This window comes from Lytechinus variegatus, chromosome 14, assembly GCF_018143015.1.
Source record: "Lytechinus variegatus isolate NC3 chromosome 14, Lvar_3.0, whole genome shotgun sequence".
In the NCBI taxonomy this organism is placed as follows: domain Eukaryota; kingdom Metazoa; phylum Echinodermata; class Echinoidea; order Temnopleuroida; family Toxopneustidae; genus Lytechinus; species Lytechinus variegatus.
In genome coordinates, this window is record NC_054753.1 from 16,345,560 (window position 1) to 16,370,196 (window position 24,637).

Here is a 24,637-nt window from a genome sequence, read left to right on the forward strand (position 1 = left end):
TTTCTGAATCCCTCCCGTATTTTGGTAGTTTCTCGCATTCGCGGAAGGAGAACAGAATACTCCCGAAAGCACCAAAATACGTGTATTCGGATGGATTCGCAGTTGATTCGGTTCCGATGTAATCATAGCTTTAAGGCCTAGTTACACCGAAACCGAATCAGCTGCGAATCCATCCTAATACACGTATTTGGGTTGTTTCGGGAGTATTCTGTTCTCCATTCGCGAATGAGAGAAAATTCGAGAAGGATTCGGGAACATTCGAATCCATCGAAACCATCCTAATTAGGCCAATTTCGGCGAGAATCGGTCCGATTTTATTCGGGAGAATTAGGTTTTGGTGCAACCCTGGATTTAAGGAATGATCATGGACTGTGATTTTACGACCGATCATACACAATATTACTAAAGCAATTAATCGTATAAATCAGACACACGATCAATCACGAAGCTCTATGTTACCGGGGCCACGATATAAGTTTTGAATCGAGCGGAAATCATAAACAAAGAGGAAAAGGGAAAGGGGAGAAGGAAATAAACCAGGGAAAGTTAAATAAAGGATGAGACAAATAGTGATCAATGACAAGGTTGGTGGCATAATGGTCGTGGTTGAAAGGACATGGGTCTCGTCTTTACAAAGAATTATAATTGATCCGATCAACCTCAACTATGGAAGGCCATCAGCGACGCCAACATGATTATAAAGTACATGTTTATTTCATTTTTTTTCTAGATGATGGTGGATACTCATACATTCACCGTTGCCTTGACAATTGAGTTTGCTCATGTTTGTTTACAAAAGACGTTGTGAAGGAAACAAAATTGTGGCAATGATGGATTTCCATAAAGTTCAGGTTGATCGGATCAGTTGCAAATCTTTTTCAGATGGGACCCTGGAATATTAAGGAAAAATGTAAATGGAGAAGGAACACAGAGACTTGGAGAACGCGAAATAGGAGGAGAGAAAAAGAGAAAGGGGAATGTGAAAGAAAGGGAGAGAGAGGAGATACTAAAAGGTGAAAACTATCAGGGGACACCATAAAGTGACGAAGGAATAATACGGTATATTCTACGCTTTACGTATAAGGCGACGGCGACACTATACTCGACCGGCAAGCCTCTGTAACAAGCCACATCTGGATAGCCTAAGGCTGTTCTTGACTCTCTTGTTCAGTTCGCTGTCGGTTGGGTTCCTTCGAGGCATCGTAGAGTGAGATCTCATCCGCTTCGGACTCGTCTAAACCTTGATGAGGCCTCTCCTGACCGGTCTCTTCGACACTATGGCGCACACCGTAACCGAAGTAGATGATGAAGCCTGAATAATGGGGTTTTGCAAAAAGGGGGAGATGACATCGCAATATCAGAAACATGACTATGATGGACTGTTTAATTTTTTATAGGTTGGATATTCAGTAAGAAAATGATTCCATAAATTTGGTATAATTCTCAGGACGTTTGCAATTGTGACATTGAAGATTATATTGCAGGATTAAAAAATCAGTATGCCGGACCCTAAATTTGCTAATTGGGTGAATCTCCAGTGGGATTTATGAACTGCAAGAAGAGAAGGACTATAGGTTTGCTCTGAAAATTGTGTCTATATTCATTTAACAGGAAGTTTTGTATCCCGCAGTTCCCTGTTATTGAAATTGATTTTATACAAATTGTACAAGATGAAAGCAAATCATTCTCACCTATAGCAAGCCAGACTACGAATCGTATCCATGTTGCTTTAGAGAGCTTGAACATCAAGAATATATTGAAGAATGCCGAAAGAATTGGTAAATAAGGAACAAAGGGTGTGCGAAAATAGAGCTCCATTTTATTCTGAGGCTGCTTCTCTATAACCACCAATAGCACCATGACGATACCGATGAGTAGGACTAATAGTGTGATTGCCCACCAGGCACCTTCTAGGACACCCGTTTCACCTAGAACTAAAACACCACTGAGGAAGAAAAAGTCGACGCATATTATGGAGACACAAATTATGACGCTTCTGTAGGTCGCTCTTGTTGGCTCTTTTGGAAGTTTGTTCTGGCTACTGGTTGCAGAACCACCTTCTTTTGATTGATCATCTATCAATTGCTTCGTCATGCTCTGGTCAATTTTCCCGGAAGGTTCTGCGGACGTGGCTGCTGCTTTTGGGTCAGGCCCCGTAGCGCCCTCTGCGTCGTGAATTATGTCGAATTCCTCGCTATTGGGCGATAGGTTTGTGTATGTCTTGTGCTTCCCCTCTCCGACGAGGCCAACAAGAGCGGTCTCCTCTGCCGGTTTCTTCTTCTTATGCTTTTCTCCGAGTCGTTTGGCTTCTTCCTTATCAAGACCAATGACACCAGGTTTGTATCTCAAGAGAAGAACGCAAATACCCACCAATGTGTAGGACATCAGCGTGCCAATCGACATCATCTCCACCAGCTGCTCAAGGTTAAAGATCAAGGCCATGAGGGCAGTCAACAAACCAGCCGATATAGCAGCATAGATTGGGACATTGGAATGGGGATTGACTTTCGCCAGGAACTTGAAGATGACACCGTCTCTGGCCATTGCGAAGATGATTCGAGGAAGCGGGAAGATGGAACCCATCATGGATGTTGACAGGGACACCAGGGACCCTACTGACACGACGTACTTGGCAAAAGGGAGTCCGCGCTGCTGGAAGACTACTGCTAGTGGAGCGAATTCGGCAAGGTCGTCGTAACGGACCATCAGGGTCATGACTGCGGACACACTGACGTAGGCAATCAGGCAGATGATCAGCGTTAGCATGATTGAGAATGGGATAGCCTTGCTGGGGTTGCGAGCTTCCTCGCCTGATGTGGCTATGACGTCAAAGCCAACAAATGCGTAGAAACATGTAGCCGAACCGGCTAATACCTAAGAAAGAAAGAAAATGGATATAAATGCAACATAACTTCCGATGGTTTGACAATTCTTACAACTTTGAAAAGAGATGTATGCTTGTATGTAATTCAACTGGCAAAAAACGTAAAAATTAACAAAGATCAAAATATAATAAGCAATCGACAAAAGATTGTGTTTGTTACTACATAATTTGCTTTCTTAAAGAAAATTCATAAAGTATTGATGACAAACATATCAGTTAATACGAACCTACAATTTTAGAAAATCAAGAAGTGTTAGCAACACATTTGAAATACCAGTTCATGCAATCTTAGTTATGTTAGTCTTTAGTTGACGTCTACCATTCATTGAATTCTAAACAGTTCAAGAAAGAGTTCATTCAGACGAATGATTGCCACATTTATTGTCATAATAATCAACACTTGAGTATTATCGGAAAGATAGTCAAGGAGGCACGATAGTTTAGTCGGTAGAGCGGAGGTTCCGGATTCTGGTGACCCGGGTTCGATTCCCACTGGGTGTGCTAGTGTCCTTTGGCAAGGCATTAATCCTCATTACCAGGTCCAAGCTCGGAGAGGAACTTAAGCCATCGGATATCTGGTTGCTTGCTTTCTAAGCAATCAGGTAAAAAACACCACCAAAATCGCCTGCGAACCGACTGATGGTATAGACCTAATGTATATGACGCCATAACCTCATAGCGCCCTCCCACAGAGGACATAGGAATACGCGTAAACGGAGATGTCAGTGTTGTGCCATTTGCAGATCACAAACGCATGCAAAGCAATGGCTAAAGCCTGGAAGATGGTGGCGCAATGACGTCAAAACATAAGGTCTATTGGTAAGAAAAGTAATAGAACTTGTCGGTCTGCATGGAGTCGGTTTCACCACTTTGAATGTTATAATGCTAAAGTACCACATACCCCTGAAAATCCAAACGGAAAGAATCCATCTCCCCCAGTCCAGTTCTCCCCTTCCACGTAGAACGCTCCGGCGCCGACGATGAAGACGATGACGATGAGGTTGACGCCGGTGAAACCTAGCATGACGGATGAGGACATCTTCGCACCGAAAGCGATGATGACGGTGACTGCGATCAGGAGACAGAAGGCCAAGAAGTCAGGGTAGTCCCCAAACCAAGAAGAATTAAAGGTACCTGTGGTTTGTAAGAGAGATATAAAGATTTTGAAAAAAATGAAATAAAATATCATTAGTTGTCGCGATTCCCTTATTCTCAAACAAAATGTTATGATATATAACATAACACAATGGCATTACTAAATTTGTATTGTATTGTATAGTTGCGTGAAAGGTGTAAGGGATCTGTTGTATTAGTATAACTCTATGGTTTTAATGAACATTGTAATTAATATGTGGATTTAATAAATAAAATGATGTACACATTAATTTTTACTGGTATTCAAGTGAAGAGCAAATAGTGGGCGTTGTATGAACACGATAAAACTTAAGGCTATGACTAATACCGTAAATCATTCATTTAGTGCGTATACATATATCTATTTCTAATGTATTAATGTTGACAACTTCATTGCGCTTTTTATCTACTTGCTGAATACACTATGAAAGTACATGTATGTTGCATATTTATATCTGCATAAGATCGTTTTGAATGTCTTTTGACGTATGGTGGAAATATGAAAATAAATTGAGAATTAAAAGCAGTGAGAGGGAGAATAAAAAAACCGATCGAAACAAAAATTCAGTTTGGTTTCAGTAATAAGAAGTTATATTGAGTTATCGTTGTGATGTTGGGATATCATTTCGCTTATTTTTATTAAAATTATAAAAGCTAAGGGCTCGAATTAGACATGCTGTAGTCCATCATACATATTTGTTTGAAAGGTCGTCAACAAACAGAATGTCCGCTATGTATCGTCGAGTGTTTTCAAGCAAGTTAGACACGAGAGAGATATATCCCGGGGATATATTCATAATTAATAATTCATATTTCAACCTTCTGATTCAAAAGATTTAGATGGAGTTGATGGTAGCATGTTAGATTGAAGACATGGATAGAACAAGAAAGGGAGAGACGAAGAAAGAGGAGTGAGATAAAAGGAGAGGGAGCGGGAAGATAAGGAGTGAGAGAAGGAGAGAAAGAGGGAGAGGGAGGAGTGAGGGAGGGGATGGGAAGACAATGAGAAAGAGGGAGAGGAGAGAGGGGGAGTTTGGGAGAGAGAGAGAGAGACAGGGGGAAAATGAGAAACGGGAAATATAGAGAATGTGAGATGGAGACAGCAAAATAATAAGGAGAAAGGAGAGGGAGGGAGATAGGTAGTAAGAGAGAGGAAGGAAGAGAGATATTGTAAGAGAGAGAGAGAGGAGGGGAGAGAGATAGTAAAATAGACGGAAGGGGAGAGGGAGAGAGATAGAAAGAGAGAATGGAGAGTGAAAGTGTAGGAGAGGGGGAGAGAGAGTTAGAAAGAGTTTAAGTGAAAGTGGGGGGCTGATACAGAGAGAGTACGTGACGGAGAGGGCAAGGGGAGAGAGAGGAATAAAGAAAGAAGGTGGTGGATGGACGAGGGGGAAATAATGAAAGAAATATGCACTACGCATGCTTCTTGAATGCAAAATGACCAACTCGATCAGAAAAATCAATAAAAAAGAATCCGGTTTTGAATGTCACAGAGTCAGCGATTCGGTTACTTTCATGACATTTTCATTTCACAAATGACTGGCAGGGGTGGATGATAATTATACAAATAAAAAAGTAACTCTGTAAAACCTATTTATATCAAGGGTAAAACTTCAGCCTAGATATGACTTCTCGTAACTAGAGGGTAGACGAGACGGCTACAGATCAACATGAGTAAGGCAGATATGACCTTTTTTCTTTTTGTAAATACACATGCACGAATTTTAAAAAGACTTCACTATAGCATTGCAATGACGACATATAGAGGAGGTCATAGCTTTATCCAAAGCCTATGGCCCGTATTCTGAAGTCGGGTTTAACTTAAGCTCGGGTTTGAAGTTGTGGTTTAACCCTATCTAGGCCGGGGGGGGGCCTCGGAGGCCCCCCCCCCCCTCAACGAATCGCGCAATATTTTCGCCGCGCGAAATTTTTTGACCGCGCCGCTCGCTGACTATTTACTTTCAAGTCTCGCGCAACTTTTGAGACCAACTTTGCGTCACCCGGGTACGTGGTTCCGAAATTACGCAACATTATGTAAGTGCATGTCAGACCAATTGCTCAAAAACGTGATTTCGTGTACAAAGTCAATGCAAATTGTGTTTTCAACCAAAATTCATAAATGTATGATTATTTTTAGTTTTGCTGGTCTAAATGTATTTATTTTATGCTTTTTATGATCACAGAAGAGTCACCAACAAATTTCATTGAAAAAAAAGAAAGAAAAACAAAAGGTCAAAAAACAAAGAAATACATAAGAAATTACAAAAAACAATAAAATACATAAGAAAATTATTTGATATCGCAATTTTTTTCATTTACACTTGCTAAGAACACGACAAAGAGTTTCTATACCAAAAATTAGTACATTTGGAGCTTTATTTAGGGAGTTAGAGGAAAAAGTATGATTTCGCATACTAATTACGCATAAATTAGCATAATCACTTAATAGCGATTCGCATGAAATAAATTACTATACAATCTTGTAGATTATGTCCCAGGCAACCTGCGTGCCAATTTTCGGCGCAATCGCGCGGTCGACGGCCGAGATCTTAGGGGGGGGGCCTGGGAGGCCCCCCCCCCGGCCATATGAACTCCAAATATACCCCGGCCTAGATAGGGTTAAGTATGGAAAGCCAATTGTTACATAAATCACTAACAGTAGAGATATCATACCTCAGCTCATTTGGCTATCAAATCATTCATAATTGTGTAGGAACTATAAATAGATGATTGTCTTCACCATCGATGAATCAGGAAAGAGCAAAGTAAACATAAGAAACACACAACTTAATAAAAGATGTTGATACTTTTGGCTTTACATACTTAAACCACAACTTTAAACCTGAGTTAAGTCAAACCCGACTTTAGAATACGGGCCTATATAGGTCGATCACACCAATTTTGAGGGTGCAAACTTTCCCAGAACCGCCATAAATAATACCCTAAGCTGTTACAATGTAAATCTGACGCGAGAAACTGGCAGTTTGAGATGAGATATGAGAAAGGCCAAATTGCTAGAGGATTTTACAGGTCATTGCCGATGAAAAGCCCGATCCATCATATACATCATTAGGGTATGGCGACAAAAAAATATTGTTGGGGTGCATAGGCATATCACACTCCTGTGTCAGCCATTTCACGTCTGTCATCAAAAAAATTTAGAAAAGAGCAATTCTTTCAAGGTGATAGTGTCCTAGTATCTCCTTTCCTGCGAGCAATCCATAATTTTCATCTTTACCAAAGTAAAACGATCTGTTAATATGACCATGAAAGTATAAAAACTACGATTCAGACTACAAAAAATTCAACCAATTTAAACATGACCACCCCTGCTCCTACACATTGCTATTTTCAACAGAATCTTAGATGTGTATATGCGACAATTCCCCCCTCCGAAACAAATAACAACAACAAACAAACAAAATAGATTAATGAATCAAGAATAAATGAATGAATAGATAAGCTTGTTTCATTTTATTCATTTATGAATTAATAAAGTAATAAATAAATTTTGAATAAGCGGACAGCAATAATTATTTCAGTGGTATTAGCCGTAATATCGATTAACATTGATCTATCAGCTTTATTTAGGTCAGCTTATTTAGAATATGAGACTTCCATGCAGCAAATAAAAGTGGAAATGCTTACCAACGTGAGTTTTGATATGGGTGCTTATGGTCGCATTCAACATGGCATCAAGGTATTCACTCCATGCCTTGCCCACGCTAGCACCAGCGATGATGTTATCCATGATCATGCTCCAACCAATCACGAAAGCGAAAAATTCTCCGATTGTGACGTAAGAGTAGGTGTAGGCGGAACCAGTCTTGGGAACACGGGCGCCAAACTCGGCGTAGCACAACCCTAGAAGTTGAATAGGGAAAATTGGTAAATAATAATAACAACAATAATAATAATAATAAATGAGGCAAAATTATGTAAATAATAGAAAGTGCTACTTCCATTTCATCACTCGAATGCATTAACGATGACATCGACAGAAGGAATATACAGTAAAATGTAAAAGACGGTTAGAAATAAGGGAGGAAGTAAAGAAAAAGTGAAAAGAAATCGAAGAGACGAAGATGACAAAAAAAATTAATCGAAAATATGAAAAAAAGCTGGATAAGCGGAGGAGGAAGAACGAGAAGGAGAAAAAGAAGAAAAGGAAGAAGAAGAAGACAAATAAAAAGACGAAGAAGATGAAGATGAAGACGAAGAAGATAAGTAAGTAGATAAGAAAGAAGGAGAAAGAGGAATAACAAAAATAGATGCACAATAAAATTGATAATCTAGATTAGATGTGAACATGCTAGGTGAACCAATCTACTTTTACAGACATATTAAAACTGACTGATGGCTGATAGTAGAAATTTGACAAATAGGAGTCACGACTTTATTACTAATTTTTGTGTATTCATTTGTCACATTAACCACTTAATACTAAATTTTAATTTCAAAATGCTTTGTAAAAACAGGCATGATAGGCAACGCGCTACCAAGTTCAGCAGATCTTTAAAATTGAGCTCACTACCCATAGATATGGGATAGTTCGAATAATATGAATATAGTTTGAAAGGAATTCGTACTCTCATTTTTCAGTACCCATGGGCGGAAATCCCAGGGGGGGAGGGCAGAGGGGACGCGTCCGCCTACCCAAAATAGTACTATTTTTGGTCTGTTACGATGGAGAAAAATACATCATTCACAATCCAAATAAAACATGTATTTTTGGACTAAATGATCTTACATTTTGGGTGAAAACCTTTTTTGTTTGTTTTTTTTGCTTTTCAAATTGTTTTTGGTTAAAATGACCTTAAGTTTTGGGAGATAACTTTCTTTTTTTTTTTTGGTTGTCAAAGTTTCCCCCTACCTTTTGGGACAGATTTCCGCCCATGTCAGTAGCTGAAATTATGTTCGAATAATAATTTTCAGTTCGTAATAATTAATACAGATAAAGTGCTATCATTGTGCGATCTAACTGGATAAAAAAGGGATGTGAGAGAGAACAAAAATAGAGAGACGAAGAAAAAAAAATGAAGGCGCAAAGAGAGGTAAAAACAAGGGGGAGAGAGAAAAAAAATCGGGATGACTACGGCGAAGACGATTATGATAAAAACAATGAAAATCACAACAAAACGAAACTCGAAGAAGAAAGAAAGCCGAAGAGGAGAGTAACCTAGGAGCAAAATGACTAAATTTAGCAAACCGCCAAGGTTAACATGCCTGTTCCATCTTTCTTTTAATCTAATTCCATATGCATGATTACTCCCGATCTATTCCATCCAGCATTTTCCGTCTTCAGAAAACCAAAATGCCAAGTTATCCCCCGGCATACAATCGCGATCCTGACAAGCGTGACTTTTAGGGATACTGGCCGCTATAAGTTTCTCTTCATATCGCTTTCTCCCACAACTCCTATTTTCCTTGTCAGCTGTCCTGGCAGCCATTTTAATTTCATTATCTTTCCCGAATGTCGCGCATATCAAATCATGTCTCTTGAATTTCATCGGTAATTCATAAAGCGCCATCCAACTTTTCCGAATCACATGACTCTATACCAGAAGCAGATCTAGAGGGGGGTATTTTATTCTATTTCTATGTATTTATTTCATTTATCATTATTATTAATATTATAATTATTATTATCATTATTATTTCTTTTTGGGGGAGGAGGGGGGGGGGGAGTTGGGCGAACAAATGTCACTGAGTCCCTGCCCCCCCCCCCCATCATCAGCTTTTTTGAGGACACGGGCCACCACCGAAGTGACAAGCTAGGCCAGCGTTGCCGATTCTCATCCCCAAAATCACCACATTAAAAAAAAATTGGGGGATTGTTGAAGTCTTTGGGGATGAAAAATGAATATTTGGGAATGAAAATAATATTGAGTTTTAGCTGTTCATAATAAAAGTATTAGGCTAACAGTGCTTATTCCAAGGTCCCCAATTCTTTGTATCTGTGTTGTTAACTGGCCTTACATTGCAGGAAAATGCAACTTAATTTTACAAATTTTCATGGGGATTAATTTTGCAACGACCCCTATACCAAAAAGAGTGGTGTTTTAGATGAAAGAAAACGCCATTTTCACACACAGATTTTCAAAAATTTTCCCTACTGTGGGAGGGGGGTGTGTGTCCCCCCTCGCTCGCTCCGCTCGGGGTGTCCCCCATCGCTCGCTACGCTCCCTCGCATACCACCCCAAACCCCCCTTTATAAAAAGCTGGATCCGCCCCTGTATACCTATCTAAATTCCCAGCTTTTTTTTCATTTATATAATACCATTTTACAATTTACATGATTCGCATTAACATTAAAGCGCTCAATCTTTTAAAGGGTCGAACAACATGACGAATGGTAACTTGTCCTCAAACACAGAATAACCTATTCGCTATTTGAAGGACTCGATGATTTGGCTATTCTCTATCCATTAGTATGTAAATCAAATTCATTTAAAATGACATAATCTATCCCGTAAAACATATTTCATGTCCTTTTCTCCACATAATATACTTTCAGAGTTTACACTCTAAACAGGGGCCTCGGAACATTTTTTTTTTTGGGGGGGGGGCTGACCAGGCAAAAATTTCAACTAGATGGTATTTTTAAGTTTTTAAACACGATATGACGATTATAGGACTGATGACCCCCACCGCCCCTGAACGATTCGCACGATCATTCAGGAACACACAAAGCTACATAGCGACAGCGAAATTTCATGACATTTTTCTTTGAAGTCTCGCACACATTTTGAGACCCTTTTCGCGACATCCTGGTATTAGTACAGCATCGCGACACCACGTGACTTTTAACGAAACAATGTAATGCCAAAATCGCCAATATTGTTACACAATGTGTACAAAGTGTACGGTGGGATATGATGTGGTGATTAATTTTCATTCTAATTGATCTGCTTAACGGATTCAGGGCTTAATGTAGTTTTTAAATGGTCAGTAAGAATTTCTATTAAAAATGAAAATGAATGATAAGAAACAAGACATGAGCGATTCTAGAAACAAAGAAATATATTAGGCTTTAGTGTGATTTAAGATTCAGAACTACCGACTACAAACCGATCTTTTCACAATTCCGTTGGGGGAATGAAATCCTATCCTTGACTGACAGATGAGTCCCTTTAAGTGATTGCATTTATGAAGGATCTCTTCAAGCAGAAGAGGATATTGGCAGACAATGAAGGAAAGCTGAATTGACCTAACTTCATCCTAGCTCTACTCAAGCGAGTATTATTACCAGTCCACGCATATATCACGCTTCAATCATCACACACGCAGAAAGCATAATTACATGAATTTGGAAACATAATTTAAGATAAGCGAAGCAGTATGAGTATTACCATGGGGAAACAGAAACGCGTTGATTTTACGGAGGCCTTTCTCGGAAAAAAATCGTTGACTTAAAACCAATTGAGTGTATATTTGTTTGATAAAGAAATTTAAGATTGTTGCTTATTACATTTTCTCATAGAAATATGAAAGATATAAAAACATTTTTACATTGGAAATGGGTAAATGGGACTATTGAAATGATACAGAATTATAAGTTTTCGATATTAAGCTGCAATCAGCGGCAAATCAATTAATAAACAGTAAAGACATGACAGAGGTGGGGCACATTGGTAGGGGGCAACTTTTCTTCCATAATTCTGTTAGAAGTAAAAACCTCATTCCACCAAACACAACCCCAACCTTCCCCCTGACAACAGGGGGAAATACTTTTTACACATTTTCCTATTGTCTTTTATATCCCCAAAGTGGGGCACAGATCCACCATCACTGGCTGCCCCGTTAATGTCCGTCTACTAACATAAAACTGAATCAGGCCCTAATGGTTGACTTGTTGAAATAATATATGTGAAAAAAAGATAAAGAGATACACACAAATAACATATCTGTGGCGACTTTATATATGCTCATAATTATCTAAGGGTTTCATCATCATTTCTTTTCTTCTTCGATGTAATCTGGCAAATTGAAATAAATAACGTTCGAATTTCCACGAAAAGTGGCACCGTCTTGCATGAACCAAATCTATACCGAGAAAAGACAATTTGTGACTGCAAGGTGTCTAATGCAAAAAAGTGAAGCAAGATCAAACGGTAATCTGACAAATTGATTCGATTTTCGAGTGCTTTCGCTTTAAATTAAGAAAACTCGTCTTCCTCGTGGTATGTACAACTATATAACTGAGGAGTTTCAAGCTCCTTGAGCTAACGAAGCTTGCTCATCTGGTCGGAAGATATTGTCTCAAATGCAATATTGCCGTCGGCAGCAGATGCAGCTACTTTCAATCTCGCTTCAGCTATCTTTCTTTCTCTCTCCATCTCTCCCCCTCTCTCTCTCTCCCTACCCCTCTCCTCTCTGTCTCATCCTTTCTCTTTCTTCCCCGATCTCTCTTTTCTCGCATTCTTTATCTTGGTATATCTCCTCTCAGTTTCAATATTTGTTTTTTTTTCATTTGATTTTATAACCAAACTTTAATATCAATAAGTATAATCATTTTCAAAATTACATAATAGTAAGCAAACATTCCTCAGTATATTGATTACCATAGTAATTAACATACATGTAGTATCATTTTAAGTAAAATAGAAAAAATATACTTGGAAAATTGTATTTTTTAAAACAAAATTGTTGAAAATGTTTATGAACTAAAATTGATGTCTTCCCCTCTCTTCTCTCTAAACTGCCATAACTTCCTTGTTTGAATATATTTTGGTCTCATGTTTTCAGGGTTTGCCAATTGTATCATTTCACATACTCCAACTGTGTTTTACGCATCAGTGACCATTCGTTCAAGAAAAAGCGCCCTCTGATATTTTGAGAATGTATGTCATCTAGAGTTTTCTCTCTATCTCCTCCTGTTTCTTGCTCTCTATTAAATCAGAGGCGTCAATGCATGCACAACGTTCTGAAACGATTGCAGTTCTCGTTCTTGCCTTCTTCTTCTTCCCCAACTCCTTCCCTTTTATTCTTCTTCATTCTCGACAATTGTTGCTTGTTTTATATCTTACCTGCATCTAATGGCGAAATAGTACGTTTTCAGTGAAAACGAGTGCTAAATTGCTGGAATCGAATTTGCCAGATGAGTATTTTCCATCATAAAACAAACAAGAACAAGACTACAACCATCATCATTAGGTTTGCAAATTAAGGCGTTACCCTATAGGCTTAATCTAAAACTCCGATTGTGAGAAATTTCTGTGACACGGATTTTTTACCAATTTTCTTGTGATTTTCTGGAGCGTTATTATTGTGGCCTAGTGGACTAGTCTTCTGACTTTGAAACACAGGGTCGTGGGTTCGAGTCCCAGCCATGGCGTAGCTTCCTTCCGTAAGAAATTCATCAGCATTGCGCAGCACTCAACCCAGGTGAAGTGAATGGGTACCCGGCAGGATTATTTATTTGAATGCCTGAGCGCTGAAAGGCAGCTCGAGCTTATGCCGGGGTAATAATGAAAATAACAACGCGCCTCGGAATAGAATATGTCTCGATAGATGGCGCTATGTAAGTGTCTATTATTATCATTATTATTAGCAAAGTTTAATAATGTTATTATAATACTTTTTGTTTCGAAGGGAAATTCCCTCTTGCAAAGATTAAGAATTTCCATATTAAATAATAAGGACGAATTAGAAAATCATTTTGCCTCTATTTCAGCCAATGCAATCATATTCAGCTCAGGGGCAGGTTGTACAAAGCGGTCGCAATCGGAAGCATCTCCAGAAATCAATCTCAACCTTGATTTTCAACTTGTCAGAACTGAGTATTTGTGTCTTGGCTTGATTTTTCGAAACGCATTTAAACCCAGGTTTGTTTTAAACGACCTCCATAACGCGATATGCGATTAACACCATGTATTTCAAGGATGAATTTGACAGCATATTGAAGATGCCTGACCGAAATTCTGCGAACAATGAATTACGATAGAAACATGATATGTGTATTACCGATTCCACAGCAATCGAATTCCCAATGTTCTCATCTTAAAACCAAGCAGCTAAAACCAAACCTCCCTCCAAATCCAAATAAATACAACGAAATATGTACAGAATCAAGGAGCTTAATCCTTGAAAGAATACATTTCTTTGTGTGTGCGTGTGTGTATGTGGGTGTGTGCGAGGGCGTATGGGTAATATCCAACCAGAAATATTGGGGGGGGGGGGCTCAATGATAATTATCTGAGCCCCCCTCAATATTTCTTTTGGGTGGGGCGCACCCAGCCCCCCGGTTCCTAAGCCTATGTAATATTTCAACAATGAAATTGTCAGGAAACGATTGCAGTGTTTAATATCTTTGCTCTGCATCTATTAATAGGCTGCATGAAATTACTCAATGGTTGATCTTGTGACTGTACTGGTCCGCGCTGGGATGGAATAGTAATGTTTAGACACACTGGATGGCTAAATAATCATGTGACTAGTCCACGCTCGGATGTAATAGTTGAGACGCACGTACTTGATGGTTGATCATGTGACTAGTCCGCACTTGGTTGGAACATAACATAAAAATAAAAAATCGTTTTCTCGCTTAGATGTGGACTTGGTCGATATGAATTTCATATAAATAATGTTTTTAAAGCAGTTTCCTTCCTAGAGATCTGTAAATTTCCCAATTAAAAAGATGTCCTTGTTTTTGTGTTTTAAATCAAAGTCCACGTTTGGATGCGATTGTCTGTAATGGTGTACGTGTGTGCATGTGCGTGTGTTTGTTAGTCTTATAATAAATTTACGTTAGAATGTACACACACAAGGTGGATATTTGAAAAATAATAAATTCTTGTTTAAAGTTTTCCAGAAGAGGAGATCGTTGTTTATCCCCAACTAAACAGACACGAACATGACAGAAATTATGTGCTTTTGTATCTAATAACTCAACTTCAATACCAGGTTGTATTGACGTTTTGTAAGCTCATTTTACCAATTGAAACTAATATAACAAAGTGCAGTATCATTAAATATGATCCTCGAAATTCCCCATACAGTATCAGCGACGCGAACTGAATTCTATTAGTTTACTGGGACGACCAATTTAAAATTAGGCCTATTTTATGGAAATATGTTATTTAAAACATTGCCTGATAAATTTCCATATAAATGCATTATAGTGTATAATATTTAGGCATAAAAAGTTTGAACATATTAGTAATTGTTTTTTATTGTTCTATTGAACCTTGTTACAAAACTTGTTAATTGTTAAAGAAGACAGGAAATAGTGAACGTAATGTTGACGAAATTTAAGAAATGTGGAATCTCCTTTCCTGTAATATACTTCTTAAATTCCTTTCAGTGAAATTGAAAAATGAATAGACCAATCGAATTGTATTGTGTGAATTATATATTTTACCGGTACATAGCTGTATAATTCATGAGGTTTTTTGTCAGTTTATGTTTGTATTTCACTGTTGTTTGCAAATGTTATCACTGGAAGAATCAATAAAACATTACTTCAAAACAAACATGTAAATAATGGTCTCAAATGAAGGCATATAGAGTTCATATTCTCATCAGCACATGTCTTTACCCCCCCCCCAAAAAAAAAATCGTTTCCAAAAGTTGTAACTCCAGATGTATTACATACCCATCAGAAGGTAAATTGCCAATTCGTCTATTGCCATCTCGTCCACTCACCAAATGGTCTACTTTCATTTAGTCTAATGCCATAACGTCCAACAACGTCTGACAGCCTTTTGGTCCAATAACCATTTGGTCAAATTATCACTTCGTCTAACTACCATTTCATCTCATAACCAGCTGGTCTCATGTCCATTCATTTTCATTAATATTGCACAATTAACACCTTAGTCCAATTAGACCTAATGTAATATGGACTAAATGGCTATTGGACCAATTGGTTATTAGACGAAATGGCGAGTGGAAAATTGACAATTAGACAATCTGGATACTGGACGAACTGATAGTAGACCAAATGATAGTAGACGAGATGGCCATAGGACGGATTGGCATTAGGCCAAATGAAAATAAATCAAAATAGTCATTCTAAACAATGTAGATAGCAAGAAAATCCGACAAGCAGTATTACACGTCAGGGGAGTGTAATTTTCATCTGACAAGTTGTCAGATCTGACATCTTTCTCTGATGTTGAGGCTGAGAGGTACTGTTACTATGGTAACTGTCAGATGAAATGGGACTTGTCGGATAAAACGTCCGACAAGTCTCTTTCATGAAACGCCCCCTGGCCATCACATCACACACCGCACACCGTCAATATTATGTGTCTTTTCATAAGTAGGCATACTTTTCTAAAAATGAAGGTCAGATTCTACTTTAAAAGGATCTCCGTGAACAGAATGGGGGATTTCAACCAAATCGAATTCATACACGTTCATTGTATAAATTTCCACCGTCAATTTTGCTCTATTTCCTTTAAAATGCAACGGTGGGCGTTTTGAATTCCTGCCATTCATTCCCATATATCCTACTGGAACGGATTCTATGTGCAAAACGTATATTACAAGTCAGTATGACATTTTATGTGCGAAGGCAATTGTTTAAATCTTTTAAACAACTGTTTATACTTTTCAAAACAGTTTAATAAGTAACTGTGTATGAATTGAGTTGTCTGAAGACAATGGCGTTTTCAGGTATTTACCCTATGTAAGAGTGTACCCTGTTAAGAGCATGATATACATTTAAGAGAATGCTAACAGAGTATTATACTAAGTTATACAATGCAAACCCGTGGCCGCACGCATAATTTTTCCCCTGGGAGACGCCAAAAAATTAAGGAGCTCGAAAGTGAAGGAGCGAAGCGGCCGAGCCTGTCATGGTGGCACTTTTGCATATTCTTACTAAAATGAGATTAAAGGATTGACCAACTGTTATAAGATTATTTACTCCGTCAAATTGGTGGAGATGTTATTCTTCGTATATCATTTAACAGAGCCTGCATGGCAAAAACAACAATAACAAAGTGTAGATGTACTCCGGACCCCGAATATCACATTAGCACATCATTTTGAGAAGCTATTGTGCACCACACATAAAAAGTGAAGTATGAACTTTCTTACACTCTAAAGATCTGTTCACATTAACAGGGGTGAAAATTTTGATCCTTTCTAAAGGGTGCAACTCTGCACCTTCTTTGGTGCAAAATATACCTACCTGCATAAAGAAAGGCGCAAAAAAGCACACTAGAGTATTTGTGCTCCCAAAAGATCTTCCAATGTGACATCTAAGGGTGCAGAATTGAACCTTAGTGTGTATAATATGAAATCACTTAGATTTTCGTCATATTATTTTCAATCCAACGTTATGAGATAGAATAATAGTCTACATCCATAATGATAAAACACATTATGTATTACTTTATGATAATAGTTGCATTCAGGTACGTTGTCAAGGTCTTTATCTACACATTACCACTATACCCTGATGGCGTGTAAAAGCATGGAGCTCTTATACGATGTGGAAGCTATCATATATCTTTTAAAGGGCAAACCATCCTCAAGCACTCTTCGATTCGCTTGCCAGAGAAGCAGGTGGTTTTCCCACCGATGTGATCCACGTGAGAGCGGTCCCAAGGCGAGATTTACACATATTCTTTTCAATTTGTCGACGCCTTCCTCATTGTTATCAATTTTATGACAGAGAATGATGTATTGGGTGAGTTCCGTTCGTGCATTGTAGGGAGATTTTCCATTTTCTTTTGACATTTACACTTAACTTGAGCGTGAAATTACGGCACCATCACATTCTATGAAACTGAGATTTAGTCTTATAAAGGGAATAGGTGATATATAATCATGTAGCAATGACATGTTTTAAATTGTAAAAATTTGTCTAACAATCAGTGGCGTAGAGATGGAAGTGGGGCCTTGGGGCGCTTGCCACCCCCCACCCCTCAAATAAAAAAGAAATCACGAGCAAGAAAATTAAGAGGGAAGGAAAAGGATATAGAGAATGGAGAAATGTGGCTTTATTTTTTTGAATATGGCAAAATCTATCTCGAAATTCTACCCCTTTATTTTTTTTCTCATTACGCTACTGCTAATGTCTTCGTCATTGACATGATAGATATGCCCTGGTTAGCTGATACTTGGCGTTAACAGGGGCCTCAAAACGCGAGAACTGATTACGTGGAAATATGAGATGGAAATGAGATGCCTAAATGCTGAGATGACTTGAAATTATTGATGATCTGACATCACTTCTCATTTCATCGGGATAGACTGCTCTTCATCTCTATCGCCTTCGTATTTCAAATCTCGCATTTCTTTTCTTTCTTTCACCTCTCTTCTTCTTTAACGATCTCTTGTTTAATTTTTTTTATTGAAAGATACTTTCTTTAATTTCTTTCTTTCCTTATTTATTAATTTTTTTATTTCTTGTTCTTTCTTTTTTTTCATTCTCTCTCTTTCTTTCTCTTCTTTCTGTCTTTATTTTTATCTTTCTTTTTGTCTTTTTCTTTATGTTTGCCTTCATTTCTTACTTTGTTTCATTCTTTTCTTTCTTTCTTTCTTTCTTTCTTTCTGTCTTTCTTTCTTTCTTTATGTTTCCCTTCATTTCTCACTTTCTTTCTTTTTTCTGTTTGCCTTCATTTCTATCTTTATTTTTCTTTCTTTCATCCTTCCTTCCTTCTTTCCTTCCTATTTCTTCCCTCCTCCACTCATATTTCCTAGCTTGCTTCTTTCTTTCTCTCTTCATTCCCTCCTCCCTCTCTCATTCTTTATTCGTTCTTTCCCCTTCTTTCTCTGTCTCATTCCAGAGCGACCATCTCATACGGGTCATCTCTTGAGTAGGATGAAGATGAAGAGGCGCGGCTCGCGTTCCCATGGGAACCTCTCATCCACCTCCAAATCTCTTACAAGCATTGCCAACGTAAACACTCAGCGTTAACGAACAGTCCTCCTTCAAAAGCTCTTTAAGAACACTTTTTTGCATCATGAACAAACGTGGTCTTTAAAGGGGTTGGCGGTTAAAAGTAAATATCATAATGCATAATTTATAGTTCCCGCGCGCAACCGTGCTGAACGAGAGAAAGATCATATTTAGAGGCGAGTTTTTGTATTACCATGGAGATGAAAAACCGCGGGCGATATGCATTTTGATTAAATTCATACTTCGTTTCCAAGACTCCTACCATGCCTACACGATCGACAGCAGTACATGGATATCAGTATTATCATATAGAGTCTTCGTTAAAGATTTAGTACAGGGGAAAATGCCCGAAAGCTAAACTTGCTTCTGGCACGCAGGTAGATGAATTCTGGTTTTACTTATTAAACAATCAGATCATCAAACGCATTAATAATGCATCGATTTCGATATACATCTAATTGCTTTGCACATCCAATATTAAATTGTTATCTTCTGATCATTTTGCCCGAGGTCGTTGTCCCTTGATTTAGAGGGGGTACAGGCAGCAGAATCATATTATTTTAGCAGATAGTTATTTCATTTTACATAGAACAAATAAACATCTATGTCGAAAAAAAGGATAGGTAGAAGAAGAAAAAGAAGAGAGGAAGAAGAAAAAGAAGATAAAGAAGAAGAGGAAGAAGAAGCAAAAGAAGAAGGGAAATAGGAAGAGGAGGGGGGGGGGAGGAGGAGAAGAAGAATACATGGTTCTGTCATAATGCTGTTCGTCAGTTACAAATAACTTAATGTACGGCTCGTGAGCCCTTCTTGTGCCAAATTGAATACACCGAATCTATTAGCATTATGAGAGTGCATTTCCTAATACCCTCCTAAAATATTCACAAACAATTGATTTTGCTTTCGCATAATAATAATAATACCATCATGCTTCTATAGAGCATATCACTGCCAAATGCGTCGCTATGCGCTTTATTGGATATTATTTCCCTGGTTTTAGCCTCGCAGCCTCAACAGCGCGATGGAATTTCAAGGAATAAATTCCTGCCAGGTACCCATCTACCTCACCTGGGTTGAGTGCAGCACAATGTGGACGAGTTTCTTGCTGAAGGAAATTACTCCATGGCTGGGATTCGAACCCGCGATCCTCTGTTTCAACGTCCCAAGACTAATCCACTGGGCCACAACGCTCCACAATAATAATTGTTAACAATTGCAGCTGATGGGAAACAAAGTTGTTTCGCAAATATTCAAGTTTGACTATACGCATGGAGGTGCTTGTATTGACGTGAGTTCGCTTTCAGAAAAAAAGGTTCTATACTTTGTCCCGTATTCTAGAGGTTCTAATTTACCTTTGAATCCCTTTTATTTTTGTTCTTGATAAATTCACTTAAGGTGCTTGAGCACGTAAAGAATCCTTATGGGAACCCTTTTTCTCGAGGGTTTCAATTCGCACCACTTTTTTTTCTATTGTGTGTATGGGGAGATTAGGGGTGTGTTCTGTAAAAGTAGAAACTAACCTGATAGCAAAGACACTACGGCGGCAATGACGAAGGAGAGGACGATGGCTGGCCCGGCTACCTCACGAGCGACCTGTCCAGCCAAAACGTAGATACCAGCTCCTAGGGTGCTTCCGACCCCGATGGCTGTCAGATCCCACATACTCAGACATCTCTTCAGTTCGCTCTGACCGATGTCTTCAGTATCCAGCTTCTTGGTCCGGCTGAGACGCTGGAAGCCACCGAGGAAGAACTCCTTCACCCGGGCGGCGTCAATGTCCATCATCTCGGGTGGGATCCAGAAGTGCCTCTGGGTGACGTCGCAGAAAGACCTATCAACCTGAGATCCGTTGAGGTTTGAAGTGTACTTTATTGTGCTTCAGGGATACTGTAGAAGATCTGAATTGGTCAATTCTTCTGACTTTCCTGTGTTGTTTGGAGAAAAAAAAGACTTAGGCTAACCACAAATTGACTTTATTCCAATTTATTTTACAAATTTTGTAGATTGGAAGACGTATTGTAATGAAAAAGAAAAGTATATGCAATTTTGATATTTTAGTTTAATATTCAGATTCAGATTTAGTCCATATTATAATCTTCCATTTAAGTAAACAAGTTCACACCTAGTTACCAATAATGAATATAGCATTTCCATTTATTTGAAAGCAGGATAAAAGAGCATGGCCAATCAAATGCCTTGCTCATGGGCATGGGTGCCGCGGCCGAGGATCTAACCCCGGACTTTCCATGTATAGCCAGGCGCCTTAGAAAATTAAAGAGAAGTACAAAATATGGAGAGTATTTTCCAAATATCTGGAAATTTTCAGCTCTTGACCCCACTTCTTTGAATGTCAAATAGAGGATGGTAGACCTGTGGGGGGGGGGGGTACTCGAGATCATCATTATACATGTACCTGTAAAGGTACGACAGGTAAAGTAGCATCACCGTTCTAAATGTCCCAAATCGCGCCGCAAAGCTCATACATTATGTATCTATATCGTGATACGCGGAAAAGCCCCTGGTCGACCACAGGGACAACCAGTTTTCACCGTTTCGAATCCTCGATTAATGGACTCTGTTGAATTTGCGTAATGATGATGATGGTGGTGAAAGTGGTGATGGTGGTGGTGATATTTGTGATTGTGGCGGGGATGATGATGATGATGATGATAATGATGAATTGTGATGATGATGATGAGGATGATATCAATACAAATGATGATTGATGATGATGATGATGATGATGATAATGATGATGATGATGGTGGTGGTGGTGGTGAGCATAATGACGGTGATGATGACAATGATGATGTGGTGATGAGGATGATAATAATAATAGTAATGATCAAAATGATGATCGGGATGATGGTGGTGTTGACAATGATTATGATTATGTTGGTTGACAGGTGATACTGAAGATGATGACGGCAACGACATTTAAAAGTAATAATAATGCTTTCTGGTAGTGTTGGGTAATGATAGACCTGTGATTTAGTCAGAGGCCCCTAAACTTTATGAGCGACAGACACAGAATGAACAAGGATGTCTTTCAAATTAAAACTTGTTTAACAAAATGTCTTCTTTTTTAGTTAACACACAATACGAACAAATAAAATATGTGGGTTCCCTCGCCTTCAACTTTTCATCCCACCGTTGACCACATGAAAAGACTCTTTTAAATTTGAATTCCATTCCACGTTTACTCTTTAAATAATAGTAATGATACTACTACTACAACTAAGAATAATAAAAATAATAATAAGGGTATATTTACCCAGGGTAGCCACTTCAGTTCCGAAAACTGTTCTCCCAGCGGGCCCTGCTCTTCTTACCCCGGCTAAGCTACACTGTAGGCTACCTATATTCAGGTGCAAACAGCTTTTTTTGAGGAATTCCTTCCTGCCGGTATACCCATTTACCTCACCTGGGTCGAGTGCAGCACACTGTGGACGAATTCCTTGGTAAAGGAATCTACGTCATGGCTGGGATTCGAACCCACGACCCTCTGTTTCCCAGTCCGGAGACTAATATACTAGGCCACAACGCTCCCTTTTCTGTGGTTTACAGCCATATATAATTATGACAGATGTGAAACATGAAAAATTTTAATGAGCATACAAAAAACACATTGATATCACTGACTGTTTACTGGTAGTTTACTTACCGAATATGCAATGGAATAACAGAAGATACTTATTTCTTTATTAGCAGACGATTCGTTTGAAATCAACCGAAGATGAGCAAATAGACACAATTATACGGTGTCGCACTTAAAGGGGGTCATCAGCGATTATCGCCAATTCAGTGTCTTTATCCGTCTCGATGCTTCGCATTAAGCAGAAGAAAATAATGAGCCTTCAAGTTCATGTTCAAATCACGGCCCCATATTGTCAAAAGGAGATCAATGGTCGTATTTATTCATTCCATTTACTCAGAAGTCATCATTTATTGGCCAAATCACGCTCCGTCCTGTGTAACAGCTGTTGGCTCCAGTGATTATGTCCTCAGTGCCGCGCAACATACATATTGGTATACAAGCATAACGTGGTGACTGGCATCAACGCTTGAAAACACACAAAAGTAGATCAAGGATTTATGGAAATAAGCTGTGGCATTACAGGAGGATGTTTTCCCTCAAAATAACAACAAAAGCGATCCGAAAAGTAGTCAAACGACTGCACAATATGGTATAATCACCCCACCATAATGCGCGTGCGCTTGAATTGGATACAGTGCAGTACAGTACAGTACACATATATACAGACGAGCGGCGGCGGTGGAGGAAAAAGGGAGTTCACTCTCTGACTGTGACATCGTATGGCGTACGCTAGCAGACGATATATTATACTTTTTCCGCTCAGTTGTCCGATTCTGGATTTTCAATGACAGCGATTTCATTCGATAAAGCGTTCGATTCCACCTGTGTGAGCTGTGCGGGCATACAAATCTGGTTTCAAAGGATATCTGTTGCGCATAAGCGGCATTAATCTTCACGCAAAAATAGCAGTATATCAGTTCTACGGGTATATTGCTAAATATGAAATACCACTGACGGTGATTTACGTGTTTTATGCTAACAGACACGGTCGAGCAACTTACCGTATGGATGGATTGACGGGTGCAGCCTCAATAAGAATAGACAGGTTCTCCGTGTGGACGTGAACAAGCCGATTTAAAGGTCAAACTTGGAAGAGTTAATCGAAAAGGCAACACGCTAATTTGAAGGACCTGTGCCCCCCCCCCCCTCTCTCTCATCAGTAGATCTGGCAAATCTAGTCAAATACAATCAGAAGCTAAAATTCCGCCCATCACTTAATTTCCTTTCATTACACAAAGATGAAATGCATCATACAAATTTTATTCTTTCCTGCACAGAAAAAATATCTTGAAAGCGTTTTCATTAGATATTTAACTGAAAAGTGACAAGCAATATGAATCCTGGAATCGCTAACCATGAACTGCCAACTTATTTGATTCTTATTTAAGGACGCAGTGTTTACACGGCCCATAAAGCAACATGATAAAGGCAAAAATTGTATTTAGATTTAGATTTATTTATTTCCGCTCAACAATTTTTTCAAAATATAATCAAAGTAACAATACATATTCAATATAATAGATAATACAGACAAATCAATGAAATTTCGTAACAAATTTTGAATAAAAATTAAACAAAACTACAATTTGTTGCAGTAATTTTATCAATGAAAAGAAACAAGAAATGAACGGAGGGATCGACTTGCCAAGAAATGCAAAAGCTTGTAGAGAAGGCAAGCCCCTAAACTTAGTTTCAATACTAATTATAAACAAACTATATACAACTATATACAAAAATCGAGACTGACACAGAAGACAAACTTAAAACAAGTAATCCACAAATATCAAAATAAAACGAATAAGCGACAAAAAAATAAGAGAAAGTAGTTCAAATGATAATAATTACAGTGGTAACACACACAAAAAAGGTACTTACAAAATTATAATAGGGAGGGAAAAGTGGCAAAGGAAAGAAAGAGGGAGATAAGGGAGGTGCAAATAAAAAGTGTAAATGAAAAGTTGAACATGGCAGGTGCACAGGTCGTAATGTATTGTATCATGTTGTAGTGTTGTTGTTTTTTTTATAAGTAAAGTTTGACAAATTTATCTCCGTTTCTATTGTGTATTGACGCAGTATATTATGTGACGCGATTTTTATAACAGTTACCGAATTGGGGCAGGGGTATAATTACATAATTACAATTTCTGTATCCCCATTTCCATTAACA

At 38.5% G+C, this 24,637-nt stretch overlaps 1 protein-coding gene across 1 annotated transcript; it reads right to left on the reverse strand.

The window, feature by feature from the left end:
* Positions 1 to 218: 218 nt before the first annotated feature.
* LOC121427818 (cationic amino acid transporter 2-like) lies at positions 219 to 23,598 on the reverse strand. Its single transcript, XM_041624382.1, has 6 exons — positions 22,537 to 23,598; positions 20,393 to 20,797; positions 7,667 to 7,882; positions 3,786 to 4,018; positions 1,692 to 2,874; positions 219 to 1,312 (listed from the first exon to the last, which is right to left on the reverse strand). The coding sequence occupies exons 2-6, from the start codon at positions 20,655 to 20,657 to the stop codon at positions 1,143 to 1,145; spliced, it is 2,067 nt and encodes a 688-aa protein (XP_041480316.1). The 5' UTR covers positions 20,658 to 20,797; positions 22,537 to 23,598; the 3' UTR covers positions 219 to 1,142.
* Positions 23,599 to 24,637: the final 1,039 nt, after the last annotated feature.